Source organism: Phasianus colchicus, chromosome 24 (genome assembly GCF_987193195.1).
Source record: "Phasianus colchicus chromosome 24, bPhaCol1.hap1.1, whole genome shotgun sequence".
Taxonomy (NCBI): Eukaryota; Metazoa; Chordata; class Aves; order Galliformes; family Phasianidae; genus Phasianus; species Phasianus colchicus.
This window is the reverse complement of record NC_143459.1, coordinates 5962601-5989185: the sequence shown is the minus strand read 5'-3', so window position 1 is coordinate 5989185 and position 26585 is coordinate 5962601. Positions and strand designations below refer to the sequence as shown.

At 59.8% G+C, this 26585-nt stretch overlaps 1 protein-coding gene across 20 annotated transcripts in view; it reads left to right on the top strand.

The window, feature by feature from the left end:
- The window catches only part of ADGRB2 (adhesion G protein-coupled receptor B2), a 69177-nt gene that overhangs the window by 28761 nt on the left and 13831 nt on the right, over positions 1-26585 (top strand). For 12 of the 20 annotated variants that reach the window (XR_016459802.1, XR_016459797.1, XR_016459798.1 and 9 more), the window contains exons 1-2: positions 18137-19399; positions 22923-23742. Coding sequence is in view for 11 of the 20 variants with exons in the window: in XM_090124205.1 (XP_089980331.1) it covers positions 18938-19399; positions 22923-23742 (1282 nt within the window). In the remaining 9 variants the exon portion in view is untranslated. Of the gene's footprint in view, positions 1-16961; positions 17117-18135; positions 19400-22922; positions 23743-26585 lie in introns of those variants that run through there. The other 8 variants (XM_090124210.1, XM_090124208.1, XM_090124204.1 and 5 more) reach the window with 5 other exon arrangements.

The following is a 26585-nucleotide window of genomic DNA, read 5'->3' as shown; positions in this document are numbered from 1 at the left end:
AAATAAATTAATTAAAGCCATCAAATAAAACAGCACAACAGCCCCAGTGGGATCCACGCTAATGCATTCACTGGTTGCACCGAGGTACGAATACCCTGACAGGAGGCCTTTAATTATGGCCCTTCAGCCCGGCTTCCTCCCCCCAGTGAGGCTGGCAGTGTCCCCAGTGCCGCTCGTCACCTCATCTCACCGCGGTGGCACCTGAGCTCTGCTGCGTGCCCCCATGACTGACATCGTGTCCCATCCCAGTGCTCCCAGTGACGTCGGCGCTGCGGGGAGCGGGGCGGACGCGCTGTGGGTTTTGATAAACTGTTGGTAATCGCGGATGGCGGAGGAGCTCGTGGGATTTCTTCTTTATTCAGGAAAAGAGGCAAATGCAAATGTGTGAACTTCAGAAGCCTCAGTCATCTCGGCACCACGGCGCAGAGATCTCTGCCCGGCACGGAGCGCTGCGCTCCTGGGGATGGGGATGCAGTGGGGTCTGTGCCGGCACCGGGGGCTCTCGAGGGGTGGATGGGTTGGGAAGTGCTGCAGGGAGTGCTGGGGGGGGGGGTCCCATGCATGGTGTGACCCAGAGCGTGTCCTTTGAGCTCCATTGGTGTGCATCCCCAAAAAGGCTTCTCCGGTCCCTGCTGCTGCACTGCTGCTGCTCCAGGGCTGCCCTGCCTGCAGCTCTGCCTCCTTGGGACTGGGTCTGGCAGCAGGACGTGCACAGCTGAACCGGCTGCTGGGGGTCAGTACTGTGGTTGGGGGGGATTTGGAAATGAAAAGAGGAACGAGAAGCGAGCGCTGTGCTCAGCACCAGCACTGGGTGCCAAGGGAGAGATGGGGATGTGCCACACAGCTGCCAAGTTAGAATCCAGGGAGGTCATTCCTGGGAAGGGAATGGGAGGGCAGTGGGCATCCCTAGGGCCGTTTTGGGGTCAGGGTTCATCCAGGCTCTGCCAGAGCACAGCCTCTGTTTGTTGGCTGGGGAATGGCATGGGGGTGGGTCGGACCTGGCAGCAGGGAAGGAGTGCGGGCAGATCGTCGGCTGCTTCCTCGCAGCCTGCAATTCATCGGGCTGTGATTCCCAACATCCTTCAAAGCGCAGCGATCGCCAAGGAGCGGCTCTGCAAAGAGCCCATCTCGGCGCTTTCTCTCCATTTCCCATCGCTGAGTTGGATGTAACAAATCTGCTGGGTATAAATCAGCACGCAGTGCCGCCCGCGGAGCTGCGCGGGGCTCTGTGTGACTCAGGCAGCATCACAGCAGCGAGGAGCCGGGCGCCAGTGCTCCGTTGGCGGCTCGATGGTGATGCACGAAGCAGAGCGCGGTGCTGCCGTCTGCCAGGGACAAACTGCTGCTCCCCATTGCCCCGCTGCACCAATAGATCCTTACTGCAGTCGCTGTACTTCCCTGGGACACGCCAATGGATTCTTGCTGCAGTCTTCCCACGGGATGTGCCAACCCCAATCTCACACCACCATGGCACGGGACTGGGGACAGCTATGGTGCCAGAGAGTGCAGCCCGTGCTGCTCCTTCTCTTTCCAGATATGGTGCATCACTGAGCGAGCAGCCAGCCTGGTTGCTCTGAATGGTTTCCATCCCCTGTGCTCTGCCAGCTGCAGCGTTCTGTTTGCATGCAGCGTGCTGTTTGTGTGCAGGATTCCATTTGCCTGCAGGCTGCCAGTTGCATGCAAGACCTCAGTAGCATGCAGTGTGCTGGTTGCATGCGGGTCCCGGTTGCATGCAGGGTCCCAGTTGCATGCAGGGTCCCCATTGCACGCAGTGTCCTGGTTGCATGCATGATGCCAGTTGCTCACAGGGTCCTCACTGCACGCAGGTTGCATCCAGGGTGCTGGCTGCATGCTGTGTGCTGCCTGCAGCAGCCCCGTCCCACTGCAGGCTATCGCAGCCCCCGGTTCCGTCTTGCCCCGCGTGGTTTTTGCATTGGATTTCTGCAGGATTCAGCACTCAGAGCCATCTCTGTCATCCCAGCCACCTCCCGCCGCCGCCTGCGCCGCAGCAGCGTTATGGATGCAGGTGGAGAACGGGGTGATTGATGCCCGCGGGTCCCCCCGCGCCGCCGACCTGCCCAAAAAATAGCTGTCAGCGCCGCGCTGTGCGCGCGCGTATTTTCCCACCAATAAACTTCTGCCACAATTACCCCATTTTTTATCTTTATGGCCTTCGACGCTGCAGGAGATATTGGATCCATATCAGAGCAAAAGAGGACATGAAAAAAGCTACTAAAAGCGGAGAGGGAATCTGTCACGCCGTCGGGTGAAATACGCTCTTTTGATTAAGCATTCAGCAGGTATCCCAAACTGAACGCGGCTCCGAAGCCGCTGCTGGGAGCACTGGGCACCCCAGGGGAAGGGGCTCCGCCGTGCAGCCCTTGCATGGTTGCAAAGCGAGCGGAGATGCTCACTGGGAGCAGGGATGGAACTGCTGGCGGAGGTGATGGCCCAGCCGAGGGCAGGAGCTGTCAGTGGGGCTGGGGCCTCGAGCCCCTGGCACCGCCTGCTGCCATGGGGGCTTTAAGTCCCGTCCCATTGCTGCCCTCCCTGCGGGCGTTGGTCCCTGTGTTGGGTGGCTGAGCTGGGGGTTATGGTGTGTATTAAAACAAACGTCCATAGGAGAGGGCTGGGAGGAGTGACAGCCCCCATCCATCACTCGGCAGCAGGGCTGGGTGGTGGGAGGGGGGGTTGGTTGTGTGTGCTGTGCAGCAGTCAGCAGTGGCTCTGGGATTTAGGGCACACTGCTGGGAGAGGGAGAGTGACAGCCCAGGGATGGGATGGATGGGGCGGGGGGTCTCTGCATCCCCACTGCGCCCATGCTGCTGCTGCTGTGCATCTCTGTGCTGCAGCCTGTGGGTGATTTTGGGATGCCTGTGCTCTGCATCCCACAGGTGCCACCACCGTGGTACCTCACGGCCCTGCTGCAAGCAGCACTTAGAGCTGGTGACCATGGCATTTGGGAGAAGTGTGGTGACTCCAACCTGGCTGCTCTCATTTGAGGGGGAATGCAAGCAACAAACTGGCCCTGATGCACCCGCCTTGCCCAGAATGGGGATTTGCAAAGGGGATGGAGAACAAACGAGAGGCAGGGATGATGCATTAGGGCATTCCTGTCCCCCCGTGTCTGGGGGGCTGGAGGTGGCAGCCCCATCCCTCTCCTCATGGGGACCACAGGCACGGTGCCGTGGCTCAGCCCCCTCCCCAGGCAGGGCTGCTGCAGCACGGAGCCCCTCTGGGCAACGCTGGGCCTTGGAGCAGGGAGAGGTGCGGGCTGTCATCGAGCATCAGTTAATGAGCGCTCCCAGTGTTATGTAAATTTGCTCTTTGCTTTCACTCCGATGAATCAAATAAGATCAGGTGCCCTTTATTATATTATTATTTTTTTCCTTTTTACCCTTTCTCTTTCAATCTCAGCACAGATCCTCTTTTCTTTTCTCCCTTCCCCTTTCATCGAGCAGCTCAGTGGTGGGGAGCCTGCATGGCCAGAGCAAAGCAAGGCACAGATGGGTGCCAGACTGCGCCTCAGCCCTGTCCCAACATTTCCCTCTTTTTTCTGTGGTTCTTCATCCATTCGTAAAGAGGAAAAACTGCAGCAGGCAGCACGTGGGTGCATGCTTGGTTTTAAGCTGAGTGATACATGTGAAGGTTCTTTGGGTCTTTGAGCCCTCCCCAGAGCTCCCTGTGAGGCTCTTGTGCCCACCCAGCTCACGGAAGGATCTCTTCACCCCTTCTCTTGCTAATTATTCTTGGTATGAGAAAGCAGCTCGGCAACTCTAAGGCCTGGGAGGAAACGTGTCAGTCACATAATGATTTTCTTGATATTTCTCCCCCTTCAAATGAAAGTTGGCTAATGGTTCATTTTGAAAAAAAAAAAAAATAATAATTGCCACTGATTTTTCCAAATTGCAGAAAATGTATTAATGACACTTTTCAAGACAGAAATAACACAATTTGCATTTAAATGTGCCTAATCTTTGCAAACTCCACTTGGTATTTTCTTGTAGACATACAAAATACCGAGTGCTGCTGCACGTGGTGCTCTGGAGGAGCACCGGTGGTTGGTGATGGGGCACAGGTGGCACGGGGACGGGGGGCTGGGGGCTGGGGTGGTGGTGGTGTTGTGTGTTGGGTGCAATTGGGTGTCACTGTGGTGTTGGGTGTAGCAGTGGCATTGTCGGGTGTCGCGATGGAGTTGGGTGTCGTGGTGTTGCTGGGTGTCAGAGTGGTGTTTGGGTGTTGGAGTGATGCTGGGTGTCGTGGTGGTGCTGCTGTTGAGTCTCACAGTTGCACTGTTTGGTGTTGCAGTGACATTGTTGGGTGTTGCTGTGGCCCTGTTGGGTGTCAGGGTGGTGTTGCTGGATGTTGTGGTGGAGTTGTTGGTGATGCAGTGATGCTGTTGGGTGTTGTGGAGTTGTTGGGTGTCACAGTGATGCTGTTGTTGGGTGTTGTGGTGGAGTTGTTGGGTGTCACAGTGATGTTGTTGGGTGTTGTGGTGGAGTTGTTGGGTGTCACAGTGATGTTGTTCGGTGTTGTGGTGGAGTTGTTGGGTGTTGTGGTGTTGTTGGGTGTTGTGGTGGAGTTGTTGGGTGTCACAGTGATGCTGTTGGGTGTTGTGGTGGAGTTGTTGGTGTTGCAGTGATGCTGTTGGGTGTTGTGGAGTTGTTGGGTGTTGTGGTGGAGTTGTTGGGTGTCACAGTGATGCTGTTGGGTGTTGTGGTGGAGTTGTTGGTGATGCAGCGATGCTGTTGGGTGTTGTGGTGTTGTTGGGTGTTGTGGTGGAGTTGTTGGGTGTCACAGTGATGTTGTTGGGTGTTGTGGTGGAGTTGTTGGGTGTTGTGGAGTTGTTGGGTGTTGTGGTGGAGTTGTTGGGTGTCACAGTGATGTTGTTGGGTGTTGTGGTGGAGTTGTTGGGTGTTGTGGTGGAGTTGTTGGGTGTTGTGGTGTTGTTGGGTGTTGTGGTGGAGTTGTTGGTGTCGCAGCGATGCTGTTGGGTGCTGCAGTGACACTGCTGGGTGTCACAGTGCCCTTTAGGGCTGGGGTTGTTCCCATCTCCGCAGCGCGGCTCCAGCTCCCGTCCCAGCTCTGCTCAGCAGCAACGTTTAAGCTCATCTGTAGGGATTTACCTCTCTGCGGGGTGGTTTAATTCTGCATTAGGTGTAAATGCGTTTAGTTTTACAAGATTAGAACGGGCTCAGAGCTGCTGGAGTCGGACTTCCCCTGGCTTTGGCAGGGCAGAACCGCTGCGCTGAGCTGAGAGCAAAATCCCCTCAGCAGCTCCAGCAGGGGATCAAGGGCAGCAAAGGCATCACGGAGGTCTGATCTCACTTCTCCCCATGCTGACGTGGTGGGGCTGCTGGCCCCATCCTGGCCGGGTTCTGGGGGTGCTGTGCCCTCCCCAAAAGCGGCTGCATTGCTGTAGTGGGTGCAGAGTGCTGTGGGCATTGGGGCGTTGGCATGCAGGGTGCAGTGCAGCCATAACACACTGAGCTTTATGTGCAATGCGCTGCGATCCTCCCCGGGCCTCAGACTCCATAAAAAGCAAACGATTGCCTTAAAAAATAAAAGGAGGAGGGAAAAGCTGTCTGCTCTTCTCCCCACTGTGCTCTCTCCTCTCCGGCTCCGCGTTTCCACTCTTTCCTCCCCCTTCCCCAGGGATAGACCCTTTACACTCCCCCTGCAGAGGCCTTGGCATGGCATCCCGAGCATCCCGTGCCATGCCATGGGGTCAGGACTCGTGCCCACATGCTCCATGTGATGCCATTCCCCGCCGATCTCCGCGTGCTGACCCGCAGCTCAGGGACCCCCTCCAGCCGCTCTCTGCTGGCAGAGATTTTCCCCTGCTCATCTTCTGTTTCCCTTGCAAACAGCTTGCCTTTGAAATTCAAATGTTGCTTTAGCCCTTTCTTCACCCGTTCCAGGAATATCTCCCTTTTCATCTGAAAATAATTAACAAATGAGCAAAACTCCTGTGTGAAATTAAAATTCATGCCCAGAGGTGACCTTTGAAGCCCGGCGCTCGCTGCTGCTGAGCCGGCTCAGGTGTTTTCTGCCCTGCTTCAGAGGGGTTTATTTACACCTCCTGTACTCTCTCTTCTTAATTGCATTAAGTGCAGTTCCTCCAGAGATGCCCTCCCAGCTGCCCGGGCTCCCCGGCCCCATCCTGCCCCACATCCCATGCCAGCACACCGCAGTGCTCGCAGTCCCTGCTGCCCAGCCACGATGCAGCCCTGTTTGGCCGCATGGCAGCTCGAGGTCAGCACTGCGGAGGGTAATTGGTGGTAATTGGTGACGAGGATCCTCTGGTGGCTCCGCTGCTGCCTTCACAACATCCCACAGGGCTGCAGACATCCACACTGCTCCTTTGGGGCCCACCTTTGGTTGCTCCAGGGGTCCCAAACACCCTCCCGTCGGGGTGCGAGGCCACAGCAGTGCCCAGGAAGCATGGGTCTGTTATTCTGGTCCTCCTTTGGATGGAGGATGTTGTGATTGAGGAGCAGTGATGTACAGGTGAGCAGGGCCAGGGCTGCTGGGTGCACCCACCCCTGGGGCCGTGCCAAAGGGAGGAGGGAAATCCCATTCCCCATGTGGGCTCAGCTGTCATCCCTGTGCATGGGGTGCTCGGCCATGGGCAGCAGGGCTGCGGGTCTGCAAGGGTGAATCAGCCCATGGGAGCACTCCTGCATCCCCTGCCCTGCAGCGTGGCTCTGGGAACGGCCCCCCCTCCAAGGCAGCAACCGCCCGTAATTAAACCAAGTGGGAAAGGTTGCCATGGTACCAACAGCAAAGAAATGAAGCTGCACCTTTATGTTGCTCCGGAGCCTCCGGGTGGTGCGAGCTGCTGTGCTGGGGGTGGTGCGGTGCTGGGTGTGGGGGGGGACCCCTCCATTTGCCTCCATCTGCTCCCCATGCCTGCAGTGCTGGGGTTGGACACACTTCTCCCTGTACCTGTGGTCCCCAATGGAGCCGACTCCATCACAGCCCGTTGTCCTGGCAACACGCAGGGATGCTGCTGAGCTCTGGGCTGTCCCCTGTGGCTGTGGGGGTCCACCCTCACCTGAAACAACCCCATGCTTGGGGACAGGGCTGCGCTGCCAGTCCACCCCTGCTGCCATGCAGGAATTCAGCACAAACTCAACAACGGCACTGGAAGAGCCAATTCAGACTGAGGGGATGAGCAGATGTTCCAATTGCACGTTTTCCTTTTTTAAAAAGCCCTTCCATTGTGAATGGAGCTGAAGTTCCTTTCACGCCCCATTCAGTCCCAACTTCTTCCCACGCCAGCAGAGGTGTGACCTGAGCTGTGCAGGTGGCGAAGGGGAAGCAGTGTTTTTTGGGGATCTTCCCTTTGTTGGAGGGGTTTCCAAGCACAGATGTTGGCACAGATGTTGCCCTTCCCTCTTGGTGGGATTTTATTTTAATTTTTTTTGCCTCTGCCCCATATTTTCAGCTCATTCCTCGCCCTTTCTCTGGCCTTGTCCTCCTGTTGTGTTTCTGCCGCGGTAAAAATAGCCCAAGAGGTGTTAAAATAGAATTAAGGCACTTCAACATGCAAATGCTATTTGCGACTGCCCCACTGCCTCCTTCTGTCCTCAGCAAGAGGGACGCAATCCTGCCGTCCCCCCCCGGGGGCTTTTTTGGGTGAAGGTGAGGAGCAGAATAGAAGGGTGAGGATGCACGCTGGTGGAACTCTCCCCAGCAGCTCCACTCAATGCTGCCTTCTGGCCCCAAACCAGTGAGTGCCATCCGATGGCAGTGCTGTGGGCTCGTGGCTGTCACCTCTCTGCATGGCTCTGGGCGCCGTGAGCAGCACCAGCCCCGCTGCACCCAGTGCTGCTGGGGCCGATTTGTCCCTCGTGGGCAATGGGAGCCCTGGGTGGAGCTGCACCCAATGGAGCTCCCACAAGCAGCAAACATTTACGTGGGGATATTTAAAGCCCGGCCGGGTGGGAAGTGAAGGAATGCATTTCCCAAGCGGGAGGGCGGGGTGTTATTTATATATATGTGATTGGATGTGCCGCTTAAATCTGGGCCTGGGAAGTGAAGGGGAAGCGGGTGGGGAGTGGAAATCACATCCTGGTGTTGTCACTCAGTGCTGTGGGCGCTGCAGCAGTGTTACCCCATTGCTGCCTGGGGCAGGGGGAGGGCAGGGGATGCTGCGGTGCTGCGGTGCTGCGGTGCCCACCCTCCCCATCCCTCCCCATCCCTCCTGCCCGTGCCAAAGGAGCGAGCAGCCGGGGAGCATCGCGCTCTCCCCACTCCTGAGCTGTCTTCTGTACTTAATTAATTAGTGTTTGTAAAGCTCCGGGATCCTTGGCTGAAAGGCACTATTAGAAGTGTGAAGCGTTATTATTAATAATTTACATAAGCCGTTCTTCCGCCGCGCCTGGCTGCGGCCGCTCAGCCCCCGGCGGGGCCGGCGTGTGATGCTCCTCAGTGCCATGGGGTTGTGCTGCCCTGGGAACCCCTCGGCTTTGGGGTCCCACCTGTGCCGTGGTGCTCGTGGGCTCCCCGTGCTCCTGGTGGCGGAGCAGGGGCTCCTTCTGCGCTGCTTGTTAATTAAGTGGATCATTCAGAGCCACTAGTAATGTAGTGTGTTGTCTTATAATGGTTGAGATTCTGTCCCCGTGCCAGCTTCCATTAGCAACAAAACCCACTTATCTTGTTCCTTCCTATCTCTTCCCTTTATATTTTTATCCTTCCCTTTCCCTGCAAGTCTCTCTCTCCTCTGTTTTCAGTCCCAGCACTGCAGTAATAATTCTACCAGTCGTCATCTTGGTTGACAAAACACTGTTGATGTGACAGCTCCGAGCTATGAAATCTCCGTTACCGCTCGATAATTAATTTACTAATTGCGTGCGCTGCCTCGCCACGCGGCTCAGAGCCAGCCCTGTGGTTGGCTGTGCCATCCTGACCTCGTGCTGCTGGCATGGCAGAGAGATGGGGGTCTGTGCCAGCAGGGAGGGACGTGGGGTGGAAAGGGGATGGGATGGGGATGGGGATGGGGATGGGATGGGGATGGGGATGGGGATGGGGATGGGATGGGGATGGGGATGGGGGTGGGTAGGGGGTGGAATGGGATTGGGGTGGGATGGGGTTGGGGATGAGGATGGGGATGGGATGGGTAGGGAGTGGGATGGGAAGTGGAAAGCTTTTCTGCCCTGTGCACTGCCCTCATCCCTGGCTGTGCTCTAATGCATGAGGGCAGCTGCCTGCATCCCTGTGCATCCAGTAGTGAGAATGTTCCCAACTTGGTCCAGCATTTCGATGGACAGACCCCATAAGCTTCGTCCCATAGGGGATCTGCTGCTGCCTTCTCATCTTGCAGTGGGTGGGAGCTGCATTCAGCCTTGCTTTGTCCCCAGCGCCATCACTGCACCACCCTGAGCACGCCACAGCCAGCCAGTGACCTCCCCACATCAAAGCCCAGCGCCCAACATGCAACTGGGGGCTGACAGAAGGGGAAGAGGGACAATTTCTCCTCCTGCCAATTAGTTTTTAACTGAACTCGAAGGCCCCGTGGGCTCACTGCCCAGCTGTGCACACCGACACGCAGCCAGCGAGCCGGGGCTCAGCGACGTCGATGTTTGCTGCGCGGGGATTTCTGCTGCTGTGAAATGTTTTGATTTTCCCTGATTGCAAAAGTCAGGAGGAACAAAGCCTTCTGGAGCCGACGGAACGAAGAGGCATCTCTCACTTTGACACCACAACTTGTTTCATTTCTGGAGGGAAGTGGTGCGCTTTGCTTCGTTTTGTTGTGTTTTTTTTCATCCCTTTGACGTCTCCAGCCCCAAACGATGCGTTTTCATCTGCAGGAAAGCTTCTCCTCCTTCATCTCCATTTGGAGTCTGCACGCAGCCCTGCTCAGTGTCGCCCGGTGCTGCAGCCATGCCCCATCCTCATCAGCACCAGGAGGGATTTCCTTCGCTCTCCCACAGGAACTGCCAACGTACGGAGGACAAAGTGGTTCAGAAGCTGATTCAGGCCCAAACTGCCCTAAATCATCCCAACAGTCACGCAGCTCTGCCCAGCGGGGTGCTCACAGGATGAGGGTCCTCACAGCTCCAGGAGCCCCCGGTGCCCTCACCCCACAAATAAATAACAGCTCGGGTGGAGCATCCCCTGCGCTGCCCTCCTGGGCTCAGCGCTGGCTGGAAGTTTGGGTGGGAGCTGTGGGAAGCCCAGGCTGCTCGGATCAGTGAGCGATGGGCTCTGAGTGCAGAGCTGTGGCTCCCAGCAGCTCTGGATGCTTTGGGAAATCCGTCTTTTTGACTCGGCGAGGTGCTCACGCGGGGTGGGAAATGCATTACAAGTTGGAATGCTTTGAGAGCAGAGGGGAAGCGTGATGCTATTCAAACCTCGTTCCTCCCAGCGAGACCAGCCTGATGAATACAATATATGGTATTCCTCACATCCCATCACCTCTCAGCACTGTGTTTATAAATACGCTCATATCCCTGTGCTCTCCAGCAGCCCCAGCTGCAGGGCACGGGCTGGGATCAGGGATGGGGGTCCCCTGAGTTGCCCCAAGCCCTGGGCTCTGTGTCCCCCTCCCTGCTGTCCCCAGAGCGGTGCCGACCTGGGAGCTCAGCGTGATGCTCCAGGACTGGAAAATAGAATCAGCGCTTGTTTGTTCATGATAATAAATGGGAGCAAATTGCAAACAGTGGGTAAGCGGCTGACAAGAGCTGGTGTTTTAATGTCCTCACAAAAGACCCGTGTGTAAGTGGGACTTTGCATGAGTAATTCCATACATTTTTCATGGCGGACCCTGGGGGAGAATCAATCACGCTGCGCGTTTGAGTTTCCCGAATGCAAAGCGCAGCACAAGGCGGTCGGCTCGGGAGGGCTGGGAGGCAATGAGCTGCAGCAGCCCTCAGCAAAGCCTTTCTGGGAACCTCTCCATGGGAACGCCCTTCGGCAGAGCCTCCTGTCCCCAGCGGTTGCACCGCGGTGGCACAGTGAGGTGCTGCTGCTGTGGGCTGCGCATGGAAGCGGCGTGCACAGCTCAGCTCCGGCATCGAGGTGCTCTCCCTGCTGGTGCACGTGGGCTGGGAGCTGCATGAGGGCTCCTGCTTTCCGGGCTCAGGCATGCTGGTGCCGTGCATCGCTCCCTGACCTTGCAGGGGGAGAGCTGGGTGACAGGTACAGCTCAGAATAGCTCACAGGGAAAAACGGCCTCATTGGTATTCTGGACAACATCAGTGCCATTCATCTCCAGTACCAGGACGCTTCATAAATATTAGTGGAGCCTCCCCACCGTGAGCAGGAGGGAGTGGTGGCTGTGTGGGACACAGCTGGGGGGGCGCATGGCAGGGGGCAGCTCGTCCCCCTCTGTGGCCATGGTGACCCAGGGATGCAGGGTTATGGTTAAGATTATGGTTATGGTTAAGGTTATGATTAAGGTTATGATTAGGGTTATGGTTAAGATTATGGTTATGTTTAGGGTTATGGTTATATGGTTAGGGTTAGGGTTAGGTTATGGTTAGGGTTAGGGTTAGGTGGCCACTGCCACGTACTGCCAGAAATGGCTCCCCACCTCTTCTACACGAGCACACAGCAGCATTGGCTCTTTGTGATGGAAATGCAGCCCTGCGGGAGCAAAAGGCTGAAGTGCTCCGGGTGCTGCTCCAACTTCTGCCAGGGATACAGAGCACCTCATTGACAATGATATTTTTTATGCTGAAATGGAAGAAAGCGGCCGCTATCTGTACAAACAAAATTAGGCCAAAGGAGGAAAGTAATTTTGTAAAAGAAATAGGGAGATGCAGGGAGAGATGGATGGGAGACAGATGAATAAACACAATCTACATAGAAACTGATAAAAATTCAATTTCTGCTCACACACACCCCGCTCTCACTCGCTCCCTTCCTCTCCTCTTCTCCGCACGCTCCGGCGGTGCCTGCAGCCCTGGTGCATCCATCTGTGCTGTGGGAGGAGGCACAGAGCCCGCTCTGCCTCCAGCACTCTGCAGCGTTCCCTTTCACCACGGTGCTCTCATCCCTCCGGTTTCAGCCTCAATATCTTCCCCTTGTGAGCAGTGGGTGGGAAAGGGCGAAAGTGCACCCTGCACCCATGGGACCCCAGGGGGGATCTATGGGTTTGGCTCACCCCGATTCTTGGTGTCCCCATGAACCCATGGGAGCTGGGCTCTCCCTTTGCTTTCTGAGCTCACTGAGTTCCGGTGGCTCCGGGTTATTAAAAAAAAACACACAAAAACAGCCCCAAAATTCCCCCACATCTCCCATGGGGGCAGCAGTTGTGTGCGCCCCACACCGCTGCCGGTGTTGTGGCACTGGGAGGGCTGTGCTCACTGTGACCATCCCCACCACTGACAGCCCAGGGCAGGAGCAGATCGATGGAACCAATGTATGAATCTGCTCAGAGGGTGGTGGAGAGTGGGGGGGGGGGCCCTGCCCTGTGCTGAGCATCTCGTCTGGGAGCAGCCTTGTGGCACAGCGTCAGAGGGTGGGCAGCGTGGAGGGAGCGAAGGTAAAAAGGCACCTGAGGACAGATGGGCTGGGAATAAATGGGAGAGGCTTTGGAGCTGCATTCCGGGAGGCTTCCAGCAGCAGTGCCAGGCTGGAGCGCATCAGTAGCCAATCCTGCAGCGTTCACTGGGGTGAGGCTGTGTGCACATCATGGGGCCCTTCCTTGCTGTGCCCCTCAGGTGCTGCCCCACTCACCCCCCCGTGCTGGGGAGCTGTGGAGCCCTGCACTGAAGGGGCTGTGTGAGCAGCAGGGGAGATGGAGAGTGGGGTACCACTGTGGCCCCCCCATGCCTCCTATGCACTCACAGACCCCTGCATGCCCACATCCATGCTTACACACCCACGTCCCCAGTGCCCTCCCATAGTCCCTAAATGCACACTCACGTCCCTGTGCACACTCACATCCTTGTGCACACCCACATCCTTGTGCACACCCATGTGTGCAGAGGCTGAGCTGAGCTGGGGGTTGGTTTCCATAGGAAGTGGAGCAGAGCCCCAGTTAGTGCTGGGAGGTGCTGGGAGGTGCTGGGAGGTGCTGGGAGGTGCTGGGAGGTGCTGGGGAGCTCTGAGTCGTGATGCACCCAGGGAGCTTCACTGCTCCAGCTGTGCTCAGGGCACTGGGGCTGCAGGACAGGGCTGTCCCCACGGTGCATTTTAGGGCTGATGGCAGTGACCACAGCAGCTGTTGCTCTCACACCGTGCAAAGATGTGCAAGGGAAAAGCACAGCTCCTCAGCCTCACCCTGTGTGCTGCCGGCGTGCCAGCCCTCCTCCGCCTCTTCCTCCTCCTCCTCTTCTCCCTACACCTCCTCCTCCTTTTTTCCTTCTCTTCCTACACCTCCTCCTCCTCCTCCCCCTCCTCCACAGCCCACCAAGCGGAGCTGCGTGCTCCCAAAGTTGATCGTTCCCCTTCAGGCAATTAAAAGGCAGCCATTGCTCCTCAATCAGCCGTATTTGAATATGGAAATGATTTTTAATTACTCAGAGTCAATATCGTTTTATCACCAAAATGTGTTTGAACGAGGTTTGCCGTATTTGCAGGGAGTCTAATAAGCTGAACGCAAATTCGCTCCGATTCACGGTTTTGAAGTGTTGTTCTTAGAGGGGGGTGCTGCCCTTTGGGGGGGGCTCTGTCTGCAGGAAATGTGGCACCCACCGCCCTGAGGGACACGGGGACATGGAGATATGGGGACATGGGGACATGGGGATATGGGGATATGGGTTCAGCCATCTGCCCAGCACTCCCGGCCCTGAACATGCCCAGTGGCACGGGGTCAGCTCCAGACAGAGCAAGTGACAGCTCGGCAGCGTGACATCCCCGGCTATTGTCTCCTGATTAATTTGCTAATTATGTTCTGCTTTTATCCAGGGGCCCGGCGGCAGTGCTGAAATGTCAGCCACTTGTTTATGCCCTGGGTTGCTGGCACCGTGACAGGAGCAGGGTCCTGTGGGGCTGCCCTGTGCCGGAGCCACACGCCGCCTGGCCCACGTCCCCAAGTCCTCCCCACCTGCCTCCCCCAGGGCTGGGGTTTGGATACCCCACTGCACCCCCTGCACACCCCCAGGGCGATAGGGCTGCCATGCACCACGGTGGCCCTGTTGCCTCCCGTGCCCCAGGAGATGCTGTCCTGCTGATAAAGAGATGGGGAAACCATCCAACATCCAACCTTTGGGCTTTCCTGCTGTGAAAATGCATTGTGTGCCTGCACTCAGCTCCGGCGATGCTGAGCAGCGGCGGTACCCTCCCTGCTGAAGGTTTAAGCTGGGCTTTCTGCAGCCTCATGTTTATTAATCGAGATGAATATTGATGCAAAGTTTCCTGCTCGGGAGCGGCTGCTCGTGCGCAGCGCTCTGAGTGCTGCTCAGGGGCGAAGCGGCTCCGGTGGCCGCATGCTGTGCTCAGCCCCCAGGTTGGTATTCTGCCATTTCCCCCCATTTCCCCCCATTTCTCCCAGTTTCCCCATGAAGCTCTCTGCGCTGTGCCCAGCCCGGCAGCCAAGCCCTGTGCCCTGCCCTGGTGACACAGACACACTGCTGGTCCGTGTCCAAGAGCGCTTGGAGGCGGACGCAGCGCCGACGATGAGCTCAGAACATCTCCTGGGCAGGAGGGCAGTGCTGGGGGGGTCAGGGTGTTCTGGGGTCAGCTGGTGCCCTGCAGCAGCACACCTTGGTCCTTCACAAACCCCACCGTGGCATTTATCACAGAGCTTTCTCACATCCTGGTCACACGCGTGGGCTTCCCCTGCTCCTTTCTCTTTGCTTTTCTCCTTGCCACCACTTGCAGAGAACCTCAGTGTTACACCGCCTGGGGGTGGGCAGAGGGCACAGGGCTGATCTGTCCACCCCAACGATGGGCATCACCCTGCTCCTCCATGCCTTGTGTGGGCCCCTTCTCCAGGCACTCACCTCCGCTTCCCATTAAAGCAGAGTATTTCTGCAAACCCAAACCTTCCCATTTATCGTGGCTTTTGTTCTTCCACTGGAGCAATTTGCAGCAAAGTTTGTAGGAAGTGACTGACAGAGGGCCACCTTACGGCTCAGCCTCCAAACTGCTGCTGGGACACAGAGCCTGGGAGTGGTGCAGGGGCTGCAGGAGCCTGGGGCCATCCTCAGCATCCCCCTGCTCCAGGTGCTGATGGTGCGCTGCGCTCCTTTGTGCTGAATCCTCCCCAGGGCCACACACAGAGGACCTGCCAGCCTGCTGACTCTGCCCCATCCTTGATCTCTGTGCCAAGTGAAGGGGAAATAAGAGCCCTGTGCTGAAAGCACAGCAGTGTGGGTGCTGTGGGAACCAGTGGGGAGGGCTGCGCTGGGCCCTGCCCAGTGCTGGTGGTGCTCAGTGCTGCACATCGTGGTGAGATACCCTGTGTGGGATGAGGTTCTTCACTTTCCTGAGCACCACCTGGTCCTGGAGGGGAGAGCGTGGAGGTCAGGGGGGTCTGGTCACCCCTGTGCTTTGCTGGTGGCTGCGGGCACAGCTGGTGGTGCTTGACAGGGGGAGGTTTGAAGGGATGCAGAAGCAAAAAGCAGCTATAGAGAAAGCACCCAGTTGTCCTGGTAACAGTGGGTGCCTCCAGCTCCTGCAGCTTGGGCCCCTCTGCTGCACATGGAGCTCTTAGGATGGGTGCTGGGAGCTGGGCTGGGCCATGGCAATGGCACCCGGAGACCCACAGCGCTCACAGGGCGCCTGGAGCTGCTGACATGGAAATTTGGAAGCATATCAAGCGTGCAGCCCCAGTCAGCTGCGGGAGCAAACAGCCAGCGGGAAGCAGAGAGTGTGACCCCGAGAGCTGTGGGCTTGGGATCGCCCTTCTGCTCCGATCTGCACTGATCTGTATTTACAGACACGGGCACAGAATATCCTCCAGTGATGTCTGAGCCACCGCTGCTGCTCTCCCTGGTGTAACGAGCAGCCCGTGAGCTGCTGTGCTTTCCTTCAGCCTCAACCCAGAGGGGATGAGCGCCTGTCTGGGGACATGGGGTCAGGCACCAGCAGGCTGCAGGGGAGGGATGAGGGAGATGATGGGCAAAATGTGGGCATGGCCCTGCATGCAGCTGCACTGTGCTGGGCTGGATGCTGCCAGCAGTGGTGAGTGATGAAACGGTGCTGGGTCAGTGCTTGGTGGGCACAGGGCTGCTCTCAATCCCCCATGGGTCACCACAGTGTTGAGGTTCACCCACACGGGGCACAGAGCAGGGGGGGAACACAGACCTCCTGCACCCACTGCAATTCCCGCAGCTCCTGCATGTGCTGCAGCTCTTTTGTTGGAGGGGTTGGAGCTCTCTGCCATCCTCCTGCAGGACATCCTCGTGCCACACACACTTGTTCTACATTTGTGCAAGCACTGTGTGTGCCAAGCACACTTCTCACCAAGGAGGTGCTCCCTGTAACGCACTCCCTGCAGATCTCGTGCTCTGCACACACGTGCAACGCATCTGCTGCACACGCACCCTGCACAGGGCCGTGCTGTGCACACACAGCACCCACGCAGCAGCGTGCTGAGCACCCAGCCGTGCACACTCATGCACACAACCCACGCCGGTTCACAAACCCAATCCACGCGTGTGCACGTTGCAACCCGTGCCCGCACAAAGCAATCCCCACATGTGCACACTGCACGTCTGCACGCGCACATTGCACACTCCTGGTTTGCACAACAGCCATTTGCACATGTGCACTACCCCACCCCCCGCTCCGCGTGCACGCGCAGCCAGCGCAATCGCCCCCCCCCCCCCCCCCCCCCGCACCATCCCAGCGGCCGCCCCCTCCCTTCCAGCACCGATAGGGGGGGACACCCCCTCCTCCCCCCCTCCCGTCCCCTCCTCCCACCGCCCGCGGTCTCCTTAAGGCGGCGGCGGGGCCGCGCACTCCGCCATGCCCGCTGCTGTCACACCGCCCCGCATGCAGCAAGTGCCCGAGCCGCGCGCGCCGCCGCGTTCCTCCGCCACCATCGCCGGGGCCCGGCGCTCCGCGTGCCCGCTGCCGGCCCTGCGCGCCGCCGCTTCCTCCGCCGCGCTCCCCCGGGCGCTCCCGGGCACCGGCAGCCGCCGCCGCCGCTCGGGGATGGCCATCCCGCTGCACGCCGCGCCGCGCCGGGGCTCCACGCGCTGCTGACGGAGCGCAGGTAAGGGCGGCACCGAGCATCCCCCCCCGGTGCGCCGAAACCCCCCACCCGGTGCATCGAAGCCCCGTCCCGGTGCGCCGCCCCCCCCCCCCGCTCCCGGTGCACCGGAGCCCTTTTCTCCGTTTCGCCCCGCTGTGCCCAGCCCCGGGGTGCGGTGCGCTCGGCGGGGGCGGCAGCTCTGCGGGCTGCGGTTCCCGTTCCGCCGCTTGGCACAGCCCCCGCTCCGCCGCGCTGCGGGAGCTCCGGCCCCGGGGAACTTTCCCGCACCGGCGCCGGGATGCGGTGCCACCGAGGGCGGCCCCGGCCCTGCTGGAAGCTGCGGGGCTGCGGCGCTCGGTTCGCACCGGGCATGCCCGGGGTGCGGGTCCACGGCGCTGCCCCTACGACACAAGGGTGCCCACGCGTGGGTGGGCGCTGCGTGGCACTGTGGCATCACATCCGCGGGGGTTCTGTTGCCTGAGCGGTGTCCTCGCCAGCCCCGGTGTGGGCACGCGCGTGTTGCCAGCCTGGCACCCGTGGGCGTGCGGCGTGTGCCTGTCCCCACGCCGGCACCGCGGTGAATGGGCAGCGTGGGCACGGCGCTGGCACCGCGCCAGGGACAGCGTGCGGCCCTTCCTGCGCGGGGCTTTGTTTGGTCGGGGGGTACACAGAGCCCCCAGTGCAGTGCTATGGGGTGAGCGGTGCCTGGGGAGCGTGGGCACGCAGTGAGGACGCACACGTGGGCACCGAGCGTGTGCTGGCATGGGCACGTGTGCAGGTGGCAGGAGGATCTGGGGGAGAACAGGGAGAGCTTCCCTTCCCTTCCCTTCCCTTCCCTTCCCTTCCCTTCCCTTCCCTTCCCTTCCCTTCCCTTCCCTTCCCTTCCCTTCCCTTCCCTTCCCTTCCCTTCCCTTCCCTTCCCTTCCCTTCCCTTCCCTTCCCTTCCCTTCCCTTCCCTTCCCTTCCCTTCCCTTCCCTTCCCTTCCCTTCCCTTCCCTTCCCTTCCCTTCCCTTGGGACCTATGTGCTCAGGGATGTGCAGATGGAGCGATGCCACATGTGTCCCTGTGTCACTTGTTGAAGCACCAGGAGGATCTGTGCAGCCCCATTCTGGCAGCGTGTGCTGTTGCTCGCAGTGTGTGAGCAGCCCTTCGCTTTTCTAGGTCATGGCACTGCTGCCTGTGCTGGATGCTGCCTGGCACCGCTGACGTGGGGATTTGGCCCCGAGGAGGTGGCCTTGGGGTGGCCAAGCTGTGCTGTGCTGAGCGTCTGGCTGTGGTTTTGGGGTGGGTGATGCTGATAGATGGGGCATGTGGCGTGGGACTGGCGCTGAGTGGTGCTTTGGGAAGGCACTGGAGGCAGTGGGGGCTGATCCCTGCTCTACGGCGGAGCCAGGCTATGGGGAGCCAGCATTGGTGCTCATGTGGTCCCAGCACAGAGGCGGTGGGGAGGAGCGGGGCGGCCACGGCTGTCGTCACTGTGACTGTGGCTCTCGCTTGGCTGCCCTCTGGCCGCCCTCATCGGGTTGCTCAGAGCCCCATTCCCCAGTGGGGTTTGGCACCGTGGACACTGGAGGCGGCTGCAAGGCGGCGTCAGCCCCTCTGTGCTGGAGCCTGGCAGCAGTTCCTCCTCGAGGCCTTTTCTTCCCACACACTGCTTTTGATCTAAGGAGTTCGCCAGGAGCTGGGATGCTACAAACCTCAGTCTGAGCTGGAGAGAAAATGGACACAGACCTGTGGGTGCTGCCATCATTGCCTGCATCCAGGCTATTTCTATATGGAACCATGGGAATAGATGGGTTTTCCTTCACCTGGGCTGTGCCCATCGCTGCTGAGTGACAGATATGGGGCAGGACAGCCCCGTCCCCACAAGCTCCCTGTACTTTCCATGCCCCACAGGAGGGGATGCAGCAGCCCTGCACTTGAATGGACACACGGACCTTTTGGGACCTGCCTACTTTGACGCCTCGATGCTTCTCCAGGGGAATTTGGACCAGGGCCCTGCAAATTCACTTCCTACCACGCTGCCATCCTCTAATGGGGACGAAGCTGGCCCAGAGCCACCTGACTCGGTTGCCAAACATCAAGGCTCCGTCTTTCCTCTGTGCTTGCGGGGGCCACCGCGTCCCTCTGCTCTCAGCCCATCTATTCATTCTCAGTGTCTGCCGAGAGCAGGGTGGATCCAAGCCCTTCTCCTCCGCAGAGAGCAGCACCTTGGAGGCTCCCGACGCATCCAGCTCCAGACGAGACCAGGGACTACTGAACCCCCCACCCCGCATGCATCCACTTACTGCTGCTGTCTGAAGGTCTGGAACCCCAATTTGGTGACCTCCTGGAACCCCCTGCCCCTTGGCACGGTGTCCGGGGGGAGGGGGAGGAGGGGCAGGACGGGTCTGTGCAGTGGGAGCAGCGTCCTAATGGCACTCGGATGGCAGAGGGAGCAGCCCAGTGCTGGACTTGGGGGGACCTCACTGCTATGGGGTGTGTGCACACCATTCCCTAGCAGAGCGTAATCCTTAATCCCAGTGGAGATCCCACCGCGCCGTCTCCCGGCCTTGCTTCTGGAGTGGAGTTTTACCAACAGCAGTTAAGTAAAATAAATAAAAAGGCCTGTGCTTGCCAGTGGTAGCGCGGCGCGGCCACTGATTGGCAAAGCGGCCCCATTAATTACGGCTCCGCGCCGCTGCCAGCCTGCGTGCTTCAGGAACGGCGGTGGCAGCGAGCCGGGAGGCACAGCGCTGCGGGGGGGGGGGAGGAAAGGGGGAGTGAGCAGGGAGAGGGGCGGCAGCGGGGGCAGGGGGGGATGCGCTGCAAAGCCAACCCCGCGCTGAGCGCGCACGTGTCGGTGTTCGCGGCAGCACCAGCGCGCACACGCCTGGGCGCACACGTGTGCACGTGCGTGCTTTGCAGGGTGCCGCGTTCCGGGGGGCTGAGGGGGGAAGGCTGAGTTTTCGGTGCCCCGCTCTTTCATCTGGCAGAGCTCAGAGCCTTAAGGAGGGATGGAGAGGCCGCGCCGGCGCTGGGTGCGGGCGGCAGCGGGAGGTGAGCGCGGGGGCGGCTCTGCGGCTCCCGCTGCCTTTGAAGCAGAAGCGAAGATCCCAGGAGTGGGAAGCGGGCAGCTCACCTCGTGGAGAAGAGCTCGTTAGAGAGCTTTGTTCGCCGGCGGTCACCGCTGGGCAGCTGTGATGTGCTGTGATGGGATGGAGATGCTCCGCGCCCGGCAGCCGCGTGGCTGTGCGTCCTGCACCGAGCCGTGCCGAGCCGTGCCGAGCCACCCACCGTCCCACTCCTCCTGCCATTGTTTTCCAGCCCGGTGCCCCGCTGCCCGGTGCTGCAGCGCTGCCCCGCACCGTGCCCTGCCCTGGTCCCTCACCTCCCACAGTCCCACGGATCGTGCGTCTCATTCAGCCTATTAACAGAACACTGCCCGGCTAAAAAGCGTGTCACTTAAAACCCAAATCTCCTTTACTTTGCTATTAATCGTTTCGCAGATTATTAATGCTGGCAGGGTTTAGTGACGCCCGCTTATCGCTTCTGGGGCGGTGTCTTTGTTTCTGCCATTGCGTGGCACAGAGAAACCTCTGCTCCCAGCACCAGGGCTGGGCAGATGGAGCTGTGTGGAGTCCCCCATGAAGTCACCATTAATGCGAAGATCTTCAGGAAAACAGCCTGTGAGCACAGCTGGGGTGTTGCGGTGCAGGGCAGTGCCTCCTCCTGCTGCTGGAACCCGGAGCGATGCAGGATGCTGGCAGCAATGGGGAGATATGGGGTCCCAGTGTTGATGGCGTGCTGCCCACTCCCCAACGGAGCCGCCACTCCCCCTGTGGCACAGCGCTGTCATTTCCATGCAGTCGTTTCCCGGCTCTGTAATGGCTCTTTAAAAGCTTTAATTAAAAACCCAGCCCTCCCCTCAGCCCGGGCGGGGAACAAAGGGTGATGAGAGGGGCTGGAGCAGGCTGCAGTGTGCCAGCAGTGCCAGCAGTGCCAACGGTGCCAGCAGCAGCTCCCACAGCCCTGTGAGGCGCTGGGATGCAGCCGATCTCTGGGGGCAGTGGGGATCCCCCCAGCCCACAGCTCCCAGCATGGCAAGGTGTGTGCTGGGCTCTCCCCTGCACGAGGGTTGGGGCAGTTTTGGAGCACTGGGACGGCGGTGCTGCACGGTGCGATGTCCCCACGGCGGTGCCAGGTAGGGCTGGTGGCAGCCTCGATGTCCCCGAGCCGCTCTGCAGCACTGTGTCCCCGCGGGTCACTCGGTGCCCCAGCTGTTCAATATCTTCTCAGGCTCAGCGTGAGGCCCAATGAAATATTTTCACTGCAGCGGCAGCAGCTCTCGCTGCAGGGAGCGGGGCTGGTGCTTAACAAGGCCTTCGGCAGCGGCCGTGCGCTGGTGCTGGGAGCATCCTGGCTGTGCTGCGGGGACGGGGTGTGGGATGCTCCTGCAGGGCGGCGTGGCTGGGATGCAGGGAGCCGTGCCGGCTGTGCTGGCAGTGGGGCCGAAGCTTTTCCTGCTTGCTGCTGCCGGCTGAGGGAAGCAAGCACCATCTTGTGTCCCTGCCAGGCTGCGGGAGCCCCGCGCTCAGCTCGCTGCAGAGTGGAGCGTGTCCCCATCTGACCTCCTCCTCCCCTTTCTCCTCCTCCTCCTCCTTGCCATCCCTAAAGCTGCACATGGTCGGATCCTCCAGGGGACCCCGTGTCCCTGATGGTGTCTGTAATGCCTGCAGAGCTCTGGCAGGGGCACGGCGCAGCTCGCTGCTTCTTGGGTCTCCTGTTGAATGGGGCTGGAGCAAAGCAGTGCTTCCGTTCATTGCCCCCCATTTTACACCTGGGGGTCCCACCTCCATCCTGCCCAACCGCTGCCTGCCGTGCCTTCCTCCCCGGGCACGTGCTGCTGGCACTGAGCCCCTGTGCCTGTTGCATGTGAGCTGGATTATTTTTAGCTCCCTAATGTGCCCTGCACCGCTTCAGCGCAGCCTCAGCCGCAGCTCAGGCTCCTGCCCTGCACGGGGGAAGCCCGGCTGCCATCAATAAGGGCAGGATTTGGAACGTGGAAGAGCCTGAGGGTGAAGGGGCGCCTCCCAGCCCTCTCCAGTTGTTCCCTCTGCCCCACAGAGCAGTGCTGATGCGCATTCGGTGCCCTTGGCTGCTGTAAAGCTGCACTCTGGTCCTGCTTAAAAAGGCTACCGCGTGCATTATTTTGTTAATGAGTTATTAAATAGCTATTGACAGCAATGCTCTGCATACTTGGTGTGGTACCCAAGAAAGAAATAGCTGTTGGAATGATTGCTCACCCCATGCTGGGGTCTCAGTGTGGGAGGTTGGATGCCATGACAGTGAGGCGTTCCAGTGAGCTGTGGGGTGCGGGGGGGCTGCAGGATGAGGCCAGAGTGCTGTGCCTGCTGGGCAGCGCTGGTCAGAGCTGCAGGAAGGATCCCTGCAGAAGTTGTCAGTCTCAGTGATGCGCGTGGAAATGGGATGGCAGCAGGGAGAGGGTCCTGGGTGCTGTACAGAGCCTGGGTGTTGCAGGGGGTGGCATTTCCCACGGTGACCCCCAGCACCTGCTCACCCCACAGTTCCTGCCCTTGAGTGAGCAGGAGCTGCAGCACTGGTGGCTTTGGCTCACAGCCCCCAGTTCAGTGCCATGTGCTGCCATCATGGGGGTCACCACAGCACAGTGGGTTGGGGCAGCACTGGGTGAGGGCTGTCCCCCGGGGGCTGGGAACACCCGATGTGCCTGACCCCCCCCCTGCACCAGCTCCGCACCCCCTGTAAGCATCCATCTGTCTCTCCATTTGTCTTGTCTGCTTATCCATCCGTCCATCTCTCCCACAGGGCAAATGCCATAGGATGACCGCTGCTGGTCCCCTCTTACTGGCTGTGATATCGTCTGTCCTGTGGCTCACACGGGGCTTTGACCCGGCTCCCAGCGCCTGCTCCGCTCTGGCTTCCGGCGTCCTCTACGGCTCCTTCTCTCTCAAGGACCTCTTTCCCACCATCTCCTCCGGCTGCTCCTGGACCCTGGAGAACCCCGACCCCACCAAGTACTCTCTGTACCTCCGCTTCAACCGTGAGGAGCAGGTGTGCACCCACTTCTCGCCCATGGTGCTGCCGCTCGACCACTACTTGGCCAACTACACCTGCGAGCCGCGCACGGAGCCCGCCAGCCCCCCGCCCTCCCCACACCCTGAGGAGGAGGAGGAGAAAGACGAGGAGGAGGTGGAGGAAGCCGAACTGGAGCTGTGCGAGGCCGCGGGGCCCTTCACCTTCCTGCACTTCGACAAGAACTTCGTGCAGCTGTGCCTGGCGGCGGAACCCGAGGCTGCCCCGCGTCTGCTGGCCCCGCAAGCGCTGGAGTTCCGCTTCGTGGAGGTGCTGCTCATCAACAACAACAACTCCAGCCAGTTCACCTGCAGCGTGCTGTGCCGCTGGCTGGAGGAGTGCCTGCAAGCCCCCGGCGCCCGGCGCTGCGGCCTCACCCATGCGGGTTGCAGCTGCCAAGCAGAGAGCCCCCCGGCACCGCGGCACAATGGCACACGGCACCCCACCACCCGCACGCCTGCCCCACCGCCCGCTGCCACCCCCCAGTGCTGCCCCCAACCTGAGCTGCATTCTGCCAGTGGCAATGAGTTCGAGCTGCCCGAGGTCCCCCACGGTGAGTGGGGTGTGCTGGGGGGTGGTGGGGTGGGGTTGGGGGCTGGAGACAGAGCGGGGACGGTGCGAAGGGTGGATCTTGTTCATGCACACTCCTGTCTCCAATTGGGTGCTGTGCTCTGAGCAGGGAGAATGTGCAATGGATGCATCCTGACCATGCATGCTTCTCGGGAATGGAGGTGCAAATCCACATCCGGTTGTGGAGCAAGGAAATATGCAAAGGATGGACCTTGCTCATGCAACTTCTCAAGATGGGGGGGACACAAAGTGGGCTCTGCGCTGAGCAGGAACACCACGCACAGGATAAATCCTGCTGTGTAAATCCCTCCCGCGCCCACTCCCAGCTCTGGGTGCATCTCTCTGAGCAACACTCTGAGCTCCCAGAGCTGCAGCTCGCTCTGACCAGCCCAGCCCCTGCGCTTTGCCACGGCTCTTTGAGCACAGCCTGTGCAGCCCCAGGGCCTCGCTCTCCTCCTGCGCGGCCGCGCTGCTGCTCGCCTGACCGCGAGCCCGGAGCAGGAGCGCTGTCACTCTGCATTGGTGCAGACGTGGAAAACAATTTGCAGGTAAAATGACCCTTTCCCACGGCAAATTACCCTTGACTGCTGCAGCCCGTGCTCTTGTTATTCCAGGCAGGATGGCACGGCCGGGCTGTTAACCAGGCACAGCGAAGCCATTTACTCAGGACGGAATTGCAGCAACAAATTGCAAGCAAAGCAGTCGTGTCCCCCCCCGCCCTGAGCAACGGGGCTGGGCTGGTGGGGGGCCTCCCATCCCAACGCTCCCTTTGCACATGGCGCCGTCCCTGGTGCTTTGGGAGCACATCTGGCCAGATGTTCCCCTGTGCCAGCCCCAGGCGATGCAATGAGGAGCTTAGCTGCTCGTGCTCTTTATCCAGGGCACCGCTGCTCCCAGCAGATTAGGTGGTGGCGATGGGCTGTGTGTATATATATAATTTCATTGGGCTTTAGCATTTATTTCAGGAGCTAAATGTCATTACGGGCAGATCCCCCAAATAAATCCCCGGTCCGTTTCAGCTGCGTGGCTATAAATCGCCTCATCCCGAGGGGAGCTCCTTGATCTGATTCTTTTTCTTCTCCCCCCCTTCCCTCCCCACTTTAAATGCAACTCTGCATGGGAGGATTAAGAGCTCAGAGCCGGGTCCAGGTGCCATCCCATTGCGCTGCATCCCCGTTGCACTGCATCCCCACGCACACCGGGCGCTCACGTGCGTCACTGCGCCCGGAGCACAGAGCATCCTTCATGGCAGCGAGGGGTGCTCCCACCTGGCCTCCCCCGAGCCCCCCGGGGGGAGAATGGGCTCCTTTCAGGGCGGCAGCGGGGCTGGGGCTGAATGGCGTCTGTGAGCAGAGCTTGGCGGGTGCCCAGCACTGATCTCACCGGCTCTCCTCCGCCGAGAGCCGCAGCCGCTCGGGGCTGGCATCGGCCCAGCAGCTCCCAGGGCCTCCCCGTTCCCAGCCACGGTGGTGCCACGGGGTCCCCGTCCCCTGCGCTGTCCATTTTACACTGTGGGAGCCAAAGGGATGCAGCCCCGTTCCCAGCTGTGGCGGTGCCACGGAGTTCCCATCCCCAGCGCCGTCCCTGTGCACCACGCACCCAAAGGGATGCAGCCCCCAGAGTGCAGCATCGTGTGGGTGCACAGCCCATGCAGGCAGAACTCCCCCACCAGGCGGGTGGAGGGTGGGGGCATCATGAAGTGACTGCATGTGTCACAGCCGTGCTGTCCATATTTCTGCCATTGTGGTCTCAGCCCTCCAGCTGTGCAGCTCATGGGGCCGCAGTGCCCCTTCCACGGAAACCACTGCCCCACAGCAGCCACCACCACGGCAGTGATGCTGGGAGGAGGCTGTGGGCTCCCAGCTTTCTGGGACATGACCACCATTGGGGGGAGCAAACTGAAGGACCCCCTCCTTGCAGCAGTGGTGTTATGGGGAACCCCAGGTCAGGTGCTATGGGAGCAGCAGGGTCTGGGCATGGCTGCGGGCAGAGCCCTGCAGTGAGGACTGGGGATTTAGTGCTCTCCAAAGAAAATTGAATTTGGTGTCTCTGTCGAACACAGCTGGGCAGAGCGCCCTCATATATCCTCTGGATTTATGGCTTCCCCGGGCTCTCGCGGGGATGTTTGTAATTGTGCTGTGCTGTTGTCAGGGCCAGGTGGCCCTATGGCTGAGCAGCACCTGGTCGTCCCGTGTCCCCATGTGCTGTGGAGCAGTGCACACACAGAGGGGCTGCGTCCCGGCACAGGGCAGAGCCAGGCAGGGTCGCGCCAACCTGAAGGCGAGTCGGTAAATTTGAGTCTATTTTCTGGCACTGCTAAGTGTCAGCACAGGAGGTGCTCCCTGCCTGCAGCCATATATCAATGTGTGCGTTGCACGAGGAGCACGGCTGGGTGCTGCACATCCCCGTGTCACCTCCCGTCCATCCCGTGGGGACGTCGCTGTGCTGAGGTGGTCACATCATCCCAGCTGGCACAGCAATGGGGTGCCATGGGGCTTCGGGCTGTGTGTGCCACCTGCACCCTGCTCTGCCTGGGGACATCGGCACCACCTCCATCCCGATGGCTCCCACAGCTGGGATCTCATCGGTGTGCTGGATGTGGGGACACTGAGGGATCCCGGGAGGGTCTGGATGGGGAGATGGGGTAAGGCTGCCCCTGTGCCTCTCTGCTGAGCCCTCTGTGTGCCAGTTAATTTCACGCCAAATGCTCTTGATGGATCTCTTGTTATTTTTGGTGAGATGAGCCATAAATTTGTGCCACCTCACTGCAGCAATCTGTTCGGTGGGGAAGGGAGAGCACCGCCGCTCGCTGCCATTCGGGTGCCC